Below are 13238 nucleotides of genomic sequence, written 5' to 3'. Positions count from 1 at the left end.
CCATTTACTTTAAAGCTGTTAGTGATAAGAAAACAATTATGGCATGTTTTATCTGTTCCTCGTATTCAGGAGGTATGAATGGAGAGCTTTTGGCTCGTTTATGTGGTCAATCCCCTCCTACGGTCCCCATAGTAGTGTCCACCCCTGAACTCTGGGTTCACTTCCTGTCCGATGAGGCTGTGGGTGATCTGGGCTTCAAAGCCACGTATTACTTTTCAGGTACCATCGTTCAATTGGTTACACTTAAACAGATGGATCTCTGATCTTTAAAATTCTTCATGAGCTCAACTGACCATGATTTTCCACAGAATGTGGGGGATCACAAAGTGGAGAGGGAGGTGCCATCTCTAGCCCTGGATATCCCAATAACTACCCCAGCCCGAGCCGCTGTGCTTGGTTTCTCGAAGCTCCGGTTGGCCACACTATCATTGTAAGTCAACACTGGTTTCTCTGTTTTTTTTTGTTTTCTTTCAACCTTAGCTATGAAGTCCATCATTAACGTCACTTAATTTCCATATATTCTAGCTCACTTTTACATACTTTGAAGTGGAGGAACACAGCCAGTGCACCTGGGATTCAGTGACAATCTTCAATGGAGCTTCACCAGGATCCCCAGTTATTGGTCAATACTGTGGCCACAACTCTCCCGGAACTATCCAATCAGGCTCCAACAAATTAGTTGTGTTGTTCCTTGCTGATCATACAGTGTCCAGAGGAGGATTTACTGCCACCTGGTCAACGGACTCATCAGGTATAAAACAAACAAACAAACAAAAAGGCGTATTACATATTAAATTACTTTCTCCCCCCATCACATTTCTTTCTCTTCTTTAGGCTGTGGAGGAATTATCCATGCTGATACAGGCACCATCAAATCTCCCAATTATCCTCAGAATTTCCCAGCCAATACTGAATGTTCCTGGACTATCATCGCCCATGATGGAAACCATCTAGAGATGGGCTTTGCCAGTGACTTCCAGATCCCAGACTCAAGTGGACAGTGTCAAAACAGTTACATCAAGGTAAAAAGATGACCATTTAAAAATAAACCTTCCCTGATGTTACATTTTTGTGATCTGGTGATTGATTTTTCATATTCTGTCTATATTTATCTGACAGGTGTGGTCTGACAATGCACAGAATGATGAGAATCTCTTGGCCACTGGTTGTGGCACTACAGCCCCTGCTGCAGTAATTGCGCCCAGAAATACTATTACGGCTCGTTTCCAGTCCTCAGATTCACCCGGCAAAGGCTTCTCTGCTGCATACTACACTAGTATGTATCGTATGTAACAGGTTTCATTCCCCTGTCAAATAATTCAAATAATGTTATGTCGGTAGCACTTTATTTTACAGTCCTGTTCCTCATGTACTTATTATAGTAATTACAATAACTATGTAATAACTAGGTACTAACCCTGAACCTACCCCTAAACCTAACCCTACCCCATGTAGTTACCTTGTATTACCAGAACTTTCTTAGATAAATACACTGTAAGTACACTATAAGTACATGTTAGTACACGTACTGTAAAATAAAGTGCAGCCGTTATGTCTATTTCACATCATCTTTTAGGTTGTGGGGCCAATTTCACAGCCTCAGCTGGCCGTGTCGTGTCTCCAAACTACCCAGACCACTACCCGGGAGGCTCCAACTGTAATTACATTATTGATGCTGGAGATCAGACCGTGATTGTGCTTACTTTTAAAACGTTCCAGTTAGAGGGTATGCTTCCTCCTCTAAAATCCTAAAATAAAAATGGTTTCATAAATCTTTATATAAGAAATCTAAAAATAACTTAAAGAATAACAGCAGTTTTGTAAAGTGAATAATAATGCGTTTCCATCTCCTCTAGCACACTCCACATGTGTCTATGATGGTGTAAAGATCTATAGTGGCATCACCACCAGTGGTGTTCCCTTGGCTACTCTTTGTGGAAATACCATCCCAGGCATCTTCACCACATATGGACCAATGCTCATCAACTTCTACTCTGATTCTATCATCCATGACAATGGCTTCCTGGCAGAATACAGAACCATACGTAAGCCTCAGCCACCAAACAAACTACATTTAATGCAATACTTTTTGGTTCTCTGTAGGCTATACTACATGCTGATATAGGATGTGGCTTAGATGGAGGTGTGTAGGGGGTGTGGCTTCAGTGCAAGTGTGAGCTAGAGTAAGTTTGGGTTGTTTATCATCAGATTCACTGAGGCCAGCAATGTGGGATGAGCAGAATCACTGGAATGAGAGGACGCTGCACTTTTCAAACAATATGAGGGGATTTGGGAGAATATGCAAATATGCAAGAGAATTCCATTGCAACAGATTCCACTAACAAACTCATTCACTGTAAATTGTGCACAATAGAAATGCACAGTCAAGTGCACTTTGACTTGGTGCTCTATGGGAAGACAGGACAAATTTCTCAAAGAATAGCTGTCAGCCTCAGGCACATGGGCAAGACATTTTAATACACTTAGGGTTGTTTCTTTGAATTTCATCCCTACATGTCAGTTTATATGATTACTGTGTATATGTTCCTGTACATCTGTATATTGATATGTGTGTTCATGTTTTTTTAACAGCATGCGGTGGTGTGTTTAATGGTACATCTGGGACAATCAGCAGTCCATCTCATTCTATCACCAACTACCATCACAACATCAACTGCACATACCACATATATGTTCGTGACAACCGTGTCATTGATCTCAAGTGAGTTTGATCCAATTTGAATTTGATTTGAAGAAGTCATATCATTAGGAATCATTTTATTTAGGTTTCGAAAACATATTGTCACAGACACAATTAAAACATTTTGTAAGTTTCAGAACTCAAAATTACACAAATGTACAGTTCACATTCTAAGGATCGGACAGTGGGTGGAAAATGGTCATTAAAAACTTTGAGGAAAAGGAATAGAGCACCCCAAAAATGAAAATTCTGTCAATAATTACTCACCATCATGTCGTTCCAAACCCGTGAGACCTTTGTTCATCTTCGGAACACAAATTAAGATTTTATTTTAGTGAAAACTGAAAACTTTCTGACCCTGCTAAGACAGAAACGTAACTACCACGTTCAAGGCCCAGAAATTGTTAAAATATTCAATGTGAAATCAGTGGTTCTGCCGTAATTTTATGAAGCTATGTGTCTCTGCCGCTCATTCACAAGAGTATCACTACGCATGCTTCATAAAATTAAGGCTGAACCACTGATGTTACATGGTCTATTTTAACAATGTCCTTACTACCATTCTGGACCTTGAATGTGGTAGTTACATTGCTGTCTATGCAGGGTAAGCTCTCAGATTTCATTAAAAATATCTTAATTTGTGTTCTAAAGATGAACAAAGGTCTTATGAGTTTGGAACAACATGAGGGTGAGTAATTAATGACTGAATTTTCATTTTTGTGTTAACTATGCCTTTAAGGAATGCCTATATATATAATCAATGTCTTCGGGGCATTATAAAACCATATAAAAATCTATTGCGAAGTCTCATGTTCTACACATTTTTAACTTTCTTACCTATTATCTCATTACGGACCTTCATCCTCCTCACCCACATTCTCTGTGGTCTGAACAGATCCAAATTAGAACAACAATAAAAGTAAAAACCCATGCGAAAAAAAAACCTTACAGCTCGAATCCTGCTAGACATCCATCATGCCCGCTGTGTTCCACCAGAGAGACAGATGCTCAGAGAGAAAAGCATTCTGGTATTGATCATCTGTCTTTCTCTTTGTTCAGTACACCCCACTGAGATCTTGTATTGATGCCAGACAGGAAACCCTTCACCCGTAATTTGTCCCTAGAGGCTTTCTTTCAGGGAAACCCACCTCTCCCATTAGTGGTATCACTTTCAGAGAAACTAGATTGTTCTGCAATATTTCCATAGTAATCATCAATGGTATATAATTTTTCTGTCTGATAGGTTCAACTCTTTCAGCCTGGAAGCCTCCTCGACCTGCCGCTATGACTATGTGGCGGTGTATGATGGAGAGAACACTCTGGCCCCACTAGTGGGGAAGTTCTGTGGACGCGAACTACCACCCAACCTCAGATCTTCATCCAAGCACCTATTTCTCGTGTTTGTTACAGACTCATCTGTCGCGGCGGAAGGTTGGAGAGCAACCTACAGTGAGACTTTAGGTAGCGTTTATTCAATCTAGAACACAGGTCTCATACACTCCTTACTGCTCTGTTTGGTACCATGGAGAATCTCTGACATTTATGGAACCTTTCCATTCCATAAAAGGTTCTTTATAGTGGAAAAAATGGTTCTTTAAATTTTTGAAGAATTCACATTTCAAATGGTCCCTTTAAGAACTGTTCACTGAAAGCAAACCAGAAATGATTCTTCTCCCTTTTTTCAGCATCTTATTCAAAAGAATGTAACTGACATGTTGCTCACAGTTCAAGATGTGCAATACTTTGACCTTGTTCCTTTATGGTTCTCATTTTGGAATAGTGTGAGCAATGTGTGGAGGATTTTAAAGTGAATCACGAAGACAAAGATCTCATTGAGGACTGAACAAAGTGTTCAGGGGTCATAAAGAGTGTTCTTTGTAACAGCTTTGTGCTTTAAAGCGTCTGATGCACCAGTCACTTCAGGATGACCAGGCTCTTTAAGATCTGAGTTGTAAACACTTTTGTAGCTCGTCTCTGGGGGTGTAGAGTGAACCGCCCCATCATACAAGTGCCACTGTTGTTCTTTGAGAACAACACAACTCATTCAGACCTGACCGAAAACAAGACACAAGTCTTTTATTGGCCAGTGCTGTCAAAGAGCCACTAAAGTGCTCCTAATTCTTTTGTAGTGCCCTGCAATTTATAGGAATTTGACATTACATTATTACATTTATTTCCCATTTTTATTAAAAAACTGTATTATATTAACTTTATTATTATAACATTAACTTTATTTTAAGTGTACTTGTATGAACTTGAACTAATATAATATTAACTAATAATAATATATATAATTTATTATTTTGTTTTAATTACAAATATTTATTTATTAAAATATTAACTTCATACAGTATTGACTTACATATTAGTTTTTAGTTTTAGTAAATTTTTACTTCTATTCAGAGACACTTGAATTATTGAATTTATTTAACATGTATAATATATATATATTATAATTAATATTATACATATTTTTATTTAATTATAATTAACATGAATGTAATATTCTCTTCGTATATTATTATTAAATGTAAATAAATGCCGTTATTAATGTTTATATATATTGTAATATTAACATCATATAATATTTAATTAAATGTTAGTGTTTAGTCTTAGCTTTGTTTTATTTTTAGTCAGACACACACACACACACACACACACACACACACACACACACACACATATATATATATATATATATATATATATATAGTATATAAACATTTAAATAATTTATTGAATGTAATTTGACTATATTATTTAATTTATTTTACATTCATTTAATTTTTATTATACATGTACATAGTATATTGTAAATAGTATACTGTATATATTTATATATAGTGTTTTTATGATTATTTTGTATAGATGTATTATTTAATTTCTATCTATCTATCTATCTATCTATCTATCTATACACGCATGTTATCATGGGGAAGCACGTTCTCATTCAAAGAATATTTGTTTGGAAAAAAGTGTGTATGCTCTGGGAACAAGATGAGTACATTTAATCTGCTTTTTTATTATTTGAAATAAATCAGCCAATAGTTCATTTGGACAACTTCTACATTAGGCTTTGAATCTAACAAAGGAAAAAAAAAACTCACATTTTGTCACTTTTGTGGACTCTACTGCCTCTTGTAGGTGGTCTCTTGAAAGCACATCCTACAGTTGTCGTACATCTCTCTCACTCTCTTTCTATCTCCTCATCCATGGTTTGCTCCAGGTCCTCAGCAGGGCTGTGGTGGTTATTTGTCTTCCCCCACCGGAACGTTTGGTTCTCCTGATATTGACCTGAATGGTCAGTACGAGCCACGTATGGACTGTATGTGGACCATCGCAGCGGAGGTCAATAAAGGCATTAACCTCACATTCACATCCTTTGAGCTCGAGGGCTACACTGGAGCCGTCTGCAGATATGATTATGTCAAGGTAAAGCTGTCAAATATAATATGACATGTTAAAATACAGCATAATTTCCAACACAGAAGACTCTATAGACTTGCATCTTACCCTTCTCCAGATCTATGATGGTGACAGTGCTAGTTATCCATTGGTTGCCACATTCTGTGGAGATGTAGTACCTGCCCCCTTCGTCTCAGCCAGTAACTTCCTGACCGTGCACTTCATCTCGGATGGCTCCGTTCAACGCCGTGGCTTCAACGCCACCTACAGAGCAGTGGACAGTAAGATTACACTTCATGTCTTATTGCTTTTATCACCGCAGGTTTGAATCACTAATGCAAAAATGCTTTTCCATTCTTTAGGTCTTTGCGGTGGAGCATTCAATGCCACAGCATCAGCTCAGACCATCACATCCCCATATTACCCCAACGCATACCCGCCATTCGCCTCTTGCCGCTGGGTGCTGGACGCTCCTTCTCAGGAGGTGGTGAAAGTGTCTGTTCAGCAGTTTCATCTGGACTCCAGCCAGAGCTGCACCGGCAACTACCTGGAGTTTAAAGACTTTCCTGTGGTGAGACTCAATCAAACGTCCGAACACAGCTTCTCCAAATAACTCAAACAATATAAAGTCTCTCAGGTCACAATGGCTGATCATTTTGGTAGGCTAGTTCACATCTTTTATTTTGTATTTTTTTTTATCTATTTTACAATGACAGCTTTTTGAAGAGGCTTTGCCAAGTGGAAAAATGTGATAATGTGGATACATCTGGAGAGCATATTCAGACGAAAACACAAATCTATCTGATTTAATTGTAGACATAGTCTTGTTAATAGTTATTTCTTTATTTTACATGTAACATTTATTTTAATGTAATTTATTTTAATGTAGTGAATTTTTATGATTTATTTAATTTTATTTTCATTTAAGTTTTAGCGTTTGTTCCATTATAGTTTTTCATTTCTTTTCAGTTAGTAATTTCAAGGCTTCAGCTTAAACATATAATATTTGTATTTTATTTAATTTCATCTTTATTTTAATGAACAAAATGTTTTTCATAGTTTTAGTTAACAACACTAACAATCCTAATTGTCCAAAGATTACACTGGATTGCAGAACAAAGCACTGTTTACATATCAGTAAAATCTGTTTAAAATACTGTGAAAAAAAAAAGTTATATATATACTGTATAAATGTGTGTGTATGTATGTATGTATGTGTGTATATATATATATATATATATATATATATATATAGTACTTTTTATGATTATTTGTTTCAGATGTACTATTTCATCTCATTTAAATAGTTTTCTTGTATTTATTATACAGTAACATGTTCAAGTTTAATGAAGTTTGCTATCTTGACTTGTTGTAATTTGGCAGCAGAATGTCTTAAAATTATTTGTTTTTAATTTTTGTCTCTCAGGGAGATTATGGACAGGCTCATAAATTCTGTGGCTCTGACTCACATGTGCCAGATTTCTACAGTTATGGCCGCACCATGCACATAACCTTCAAATCAGATGTCTTCATGACTGGTGATGGATTCAGCCTCACATATCAGGTGGCAGGTGAGTCCTTTCCCTGTTATTACTAGAAGTGTTTTACTCTTGCTGGTGTGGTTATATTATGTCTGAATGTTATGTATCTGCAGGTTGCAGCAGGGTGTATGAACAGGAATACGGTTACCTGAAGAGCCCAGGCTGGCCTGAAATATATCATAATAATCTTGAATGCAGCATCGTACTGCAGGCCCCTCAGAACAGCGCCATCTCTCTGTTCTTCACCAGCTTTGATGTGGAAAATCATCCTTCCTGCAACTTCGACTATCTTGAGGTGACTATAAACATACTGAATTGCCCCCCGATTAACAGCAATGTGGGGGAAAAAAGGGAAAACAGCAGAATAGAGATAGAGTTTTAAGACAAAAACACTGCTTTGAAATATATTTGATTTAATTATGGACATAGTCTGAGTAATAGAAAAAATATGTATTTTTTAAATTAATTTAAAGTTAATTTTTTTGTGCTTTTGTCATTTATATATACATATATTTTATTTTTTTCTTTCTGTTTTAGTTTTTGTTCCAATATAGTTTTCATTATAGTTTTTTCTTTTTTGTTAGTAATTTTAATGCTTCAGTTTAAGCATCTGATATTTGTATTTTATTTCATTTCAGCTTTAGTTTAAATAACAAAATGTTTTATTTAATTACCGTTTCAATCCGTTCAAGATTATCTGAAGGTACATACAGTAATCCAGTGTAGATTAACAGCAATGAGAACAAAAAATATGAAAACACTTATAGAATGAGAATGCAGTATACTCTAAATACTGCCTACTAAAAAAAAAAAAAAAAAACGGACAAACAAATGATTCAATGAAATGAAACATTTCAAGCAGTAGAATACTACATTGTCACTTGACTTGATCATCTAACATTGTTACTGTAAACTAAAACAAAAACTGTAATAATTTTCGTTAACTTAAGTAAAATACTTGAACATTTGAAATGCTCCCCTAGTGAATAAGTAGAATATGAATTAAAATAAGTTTGTGTTGAAGTGCTAAAATGACTAAAACTAAAAACTGAAAGAAATCTAAATGAAATTTAAAGAGAAATATTTAAAGAACAAAATTTAATTAAAATGACAAAAACATACCATTACTAAACCTTAAACTAAAATTATAGTACCCAGTGCAGTATACTGCTTTGCTGCACATTTGGGCAAATGCAGATCACCCGAGTATTGCATACATACAGCAGAAATAACAGAAGTATGGTAATAGTAGTATGGTTACTATGTTTTGATGATGATGATGTAGCTGTCTAATGTACGTTTATTTCTGCTGATGTAGGTCAGAAACGGCAGTACTGCCACATCGCCTCTGTTAGGGAAGTACTGTGGAAGCACACTGCCCAATCCTGTCTTCCCAGGAAGCAACCAGCTCTTCATATATTTCAAGAGTGACTTCACTACAGCCCGTAACGGCTTTGAGATCACCTGGACTTCCTCTCCACAGGGTAAACACAAACGCTCGCTTCAGACAGTCCAGCACTGCTAAAGGTTTTATGCCAGTCCTAATTGTGTTTCTTTTGTGTGTCCAGGTTGTGGTGGTGTGTTATATGGAGACCACGGCTCTTTCGCCAGTCCAAACTACCCTGGCACTTACGCCAACGGCACTTCCTGTGAGTGGGGAATTAGGGCTCCTAGCGGCAGGGTGGTGACAGTCACATTCAACCAGATCAGCATTGATGATCCAGGAGACTGTGAGAACAACTTCTTGAAGCTGTATGATGGACCGGATGCTGATTCACCTGCTGTTGGGCCGTACTGTGGAACGGTATGTGTGGAAAAAAAAGCATTTGTATTACTTTATGTGACCCTGGACCACAAAAACAGCCATAAGGGTACATTTTTGAAATTGAGATGTATACATCATCTGAAAGCTGAAATACTGTAAGCTTTTCATTGACGTATGGTTTGTTAGGATCGGACAATATTTGGTCGAGATACTAATTGAAAATCTGGAATCTGAGGGTGCAAAAAAATCTAAATACTGAGAAAATCGCCTTTAATGAAGTTCTTAGTAATGCATATCACTAATCAAAAATAGTAAATTTACTAAATATCTTAATGGAGCATGATCTATATTTAATATCCTAATGATTTTTGACATAAAAGAAAAATCTATAATTTTGACCATACAATGTGTTTTTCGCTATTGCTATTTATTAATTTATACATTTAAAAATGTATTCAGCATACACACATGAAATTGATTCGTTTTCATTCTATTTCAAATAAGTGCTGTTCTTTTGAACTATCCATTCATCCGAGAATCCTAAAAAATGTATATCAGTTTCCACAAAAATACAAAGCAACATTGATAATAATAAGAAGTTTCTTGAACAGCAAATCTACACAATCGAATGATTTCTGAAGGATCATGTGACAATGAAGACTGGAGAAATTATGCTGAAAATGCAGCTTTGCATCACAGATATAAATTACATTGAAAATGTATTCAAATAGAAAAGAGTTATTTTAAATCGCAATCATATTTCACAATATTTTACTGTATATTTGATCAAATAAATAAAGCCTTGATCAGATTCCTTTCAAAAACAGGAAACATTCTTACCAGCCAAAAACTTTGCAACAGTAGTGTGTGTATACTTGAATTATAGATGGATATGTAATTGTCCTTTGCTTTTTTTGCAGGAGACAAATATAGCCCCTTTCAGAGCTTCTTCAAACCTTGTGTTTGTGAAGTTTTCAGCTCAGTCTGCTGTTCTCCCGTCTGGGTTCAGACTCACCTGGAGCAGCTGAGAAGAAATAAAAATATATATATATTCATACATACACACGCATGCACAAACATACAGAAACTTGTGAACACACTTTGCAATCATGTAAACAGTCACATAAATAATTCAATATAAACCATTATTTGTAGATTATTGTGTAAAGAATGAATTTATGTATGTATTTTTAATGCCTTTTTGGAAAATAAAGATGTTTCATGAAGTTCTTGTTCAATGTTCTTAAGTCAGGGCTTTTTTTGAGGGTCAGTGGAAAAAGTGTGAGTGTCTCTTACTAAACAAATCAACATGCATACAAAAGCTGTGAATGCTTTTAAGTGTTTAGTATATTTTCACTGTCTGATATCCTTAGCTCTGGACTTCATCCAAACTGCCCACTCTGATGCGTTATACTTTACACACCCGACACAGACAGAGGCTACGGTGAAAATAAAGAGATGGCACATTCGGAGGAAGATAAAAGCTGTGTGCAGCAGATCGGACTAATGGGTCTGTCTGGTCTGTAGAGGGAGACAGCCTTCAGCTTTCTTCATGCAATGAATCCATATAGAGAAGGAATCAAACATTTCTTTTTTCAAAAACTCTGCAAAATGCTCCCATCAAAGTCAAAGAAATGTTTGGGAAAAGAGGCTCAGCAGTCTGATCAACCGAGCTTTTGAGACATTACCATCTGTATTAAGGCCTCTCTCACAATTTTCACAATCATTTTATAATGGTTTTTCCATAACTGAACAGGGTCAAAGTTCATGAGAAGCTATGAGTAATAAAAATGTGTTGACCTTGGAATTAATATTTTCTGTCTATAATAATGTAGATAAAAATAAGAGTTGACAAAAAAAATTTTTTATATACATACACACACACACATATATACATACATATTTATTTATTTATTTATTCTGTTTTTTACTCGATTTTAAGACTCAATGTTTGGACCAGTGTTATTTTAGTACTATTATAGATACTTTTATAGTTTTAATTTATATTTGAATCAGTTTTTATTAGATTTTCCATTTTTAGTTTTATGAATTTTGTTGTGTTTTGTCATTTCTTATAATTTTTTCTATCTATTCAAGTTTTTATTTTGTATTATTATTTTATTTCAGTTTTAGTTATTGTAGTACATCAAGTAAAACTAAATTAAAATGAGAAATGTTGCCTTGGCAATTAACAAAAGTACTTGGGTTTTATTATATTATTTTTATTTTATTTCAAGTAATGATTGTTTCTTTAGTGGTTTGAATTTTAGATTCTGTTTTAATTAACTACAACTATAACCCTGATTTGGACATATTCCTGACCATTTTATAAAACAAATGTACAACTGGTTTTACTTATTGTCATTTTATTTTTAATGCAATAATGTGATATTTCATGGTAAATATCCATTATAAAATGACTGATATTCAATAGTTTAAATAGCATAAATTAACATAAAATTTATCATTTTCAACCAATGTTCTCAGTAAACCTAACAATTGCAAGCCATAAAATCCACATTCATTCCAGCCAAAACCAGAGCTCCGATTCAGTAATATGCTGGTGGTCCGCTCTACTTGTGGTACAGTAAGTTCCTCAGGCACATAATTTGAGAACACCTCATAAATCAAACAGCAGAACACATACATACATTCTCAGCGCTTACTTTGGGCAAGTGTAAGTGCTTACAGCTCCTTAATTCTGATAAAACACACCTCCCCATGCCCTCATGCCATGTCTGACTGTGTCCGATCTCCACTGGCTTCTGACAAAGGGTGTTGGTTAAAGATTTTACAGCATAAACAAACCTTGACCCTGGAATCCAGAACTCCTGCTCTGCAAAGCAAAGTTCAACCATGCTCAAGCATCTGTTGCCACTCACCAAATATAATCAAGCCTATAAATAGAGCCACTGTTTTTCAGTCCCACTTAGAAATGATCAACCCCGCAAGAACCAGACCCAGACAGAGAGAGACAAGCAAGGGAAGAACCAAGATCCAGTCTGTGGATGGTCCCACCTGGGACGACAGGAACCCAAGAGAAGAGCGAAGTGTCGCCGTACCTCTGCCCCATGCCAGAAGGAGAAGACCTATTGCTCTTCCACCTTGTACAGACGTCTAAACAATGTGTCTCCCTTGGAAGGTAGGAAATAGCAGTGGATCTGGGTGGTAGACAACAGCTGCGCACACCAGCTGCTGGATTCCCTAATGTCACATTCTATAAATTCATACTGAGGTAAATATAATATCTATATAGTTACATAAATACACACTGGATGTTGGTAGCGCTTGTTGTAAGGTGTTGTCTGTGTATGTTAAAGTACTATATATAATTAATTATTTTAAAATCATAAAAAAAAAACAGAGAGGCATAACAACCAGTGATATTTTAGTTTAACTTAGATATTATAATTTTGTTTAACATTTCGAATTCCTTTTTATTTTCGTAATCTCCATTTCCAATTTCATTTTAATTTCAGTTAAAGTTTTAGTCATTTTTATGTTTTTTTATTATTTTAGTTGTTAATGTTTTAAACGTTAAAAATTATGCTTAAATCGTTTTTAGTAAATTTTCATTTCACTTTTAGGCTATTTTAGTAATTGTCATTATACTGGAAAGAAAGAAATGTATTTTTGGTGTGAAATATTTTATTTAGAATAATTATAATATATGATAGTAATAAACCAATAGGCTATGGTAACAAAATAACTCATATGCAGAACACTGAAGATGGATAAAATAATGTTTTACTAAATTTATATTATACAAAAATAATATATATTTATATATTAATATATATATATATATATATATATATATATATAT

General features: G+C 35.2%; 2 protein-coding genes across 2 annotated transcripts in view; both read left to right on the top strand.

Annotated features, from left to right (window-relative positions):
* cubn (cubilin (intrinsic factor-cobalamin receptor)) overlaps positions 1-10638 on the top strand; it is a 35924-nt gene extending 25286 nt beyond the window's left edge. Inside the window, exons 50-66 of the mRNA XM_059524998.1 lie at positions 70-219; positions 309-430; positions 526-751; positions 835-1022; positions 1120-1276; positions 1577-1726; positions 1857-2045; positions 2593-2722; positions 3945-4162; positions 5928-6133; positions 6225-6387; positions 6469-6677; positions 7533-7677; positions 7761-7942; positions 8966-9131; positions 9216-9451; positions 10333-10638. Coding sequence (XP_059380981.1) covers positions 70-219; positions 309-430; positions 526-751; positions 835-1022; positions 1120-1276; positions 1577-1726; positions 1857-2045; positions 2593-2722; positions 3945-4162; positions 5928-6133; positions 6225-6387; positions 6469-6677; positions 7533-7677; positions 7761-7942; positions 8966-9131; positions 9216-9451; positions 10333-10440 — 2945 coding nt within the window. The 3' untranslated portion in view covers positions 10441-10638. The remainder of the gene's footprint in view (positions 1-69; positions 220-308; positions 431-525; positions 752-834; positions 1023-1119; positions 1277-1576; positions 1727-1856; positions 2046-2592; positions 2723-3944; positions 4163-5927; positions 6134-6224; positions 6388-6468; positions 6678-7532; positions 7678-7760; positions 7943-8965; positions 9132-9215; positions 9452-10332) is intronic.
* Positions 10639-12379: 1741 nt separating this feature from the next.
* Positions 12380-13238, top strand: part of rsu1 (Ras suppressor protein 1) — a 35966-nt gene continuing 35107 nt past the window's right edge. The window contains exon 1 of the mRNA XM_059524996.1: positions 12380-12554. Coding sequence (XP_059380979.1) covers positions 12537-12554 — 18 coding nt within the window. The 5' untranslated portion in view covers positions 12380-12536. The remainder of the gene's footprint in view (positions 12555-13238) is intronic.

This window comes from Carassius carassius, chromosome 35, assembly GCF_963082965.1.
Source record: "Carassius carassius chromosome 35, fCarCar2.1, whole genome shotgun sequence".
Taxonomy (NCBI): Eukaryota; Metazoa; Chordata; class Actinopteri; order Cypriniformes; family Cyprinidae; genus Carassius; species Carassius carassius.
This window is presented reverse-complemented; position numbering and strand designations above follow the sequence as displayed.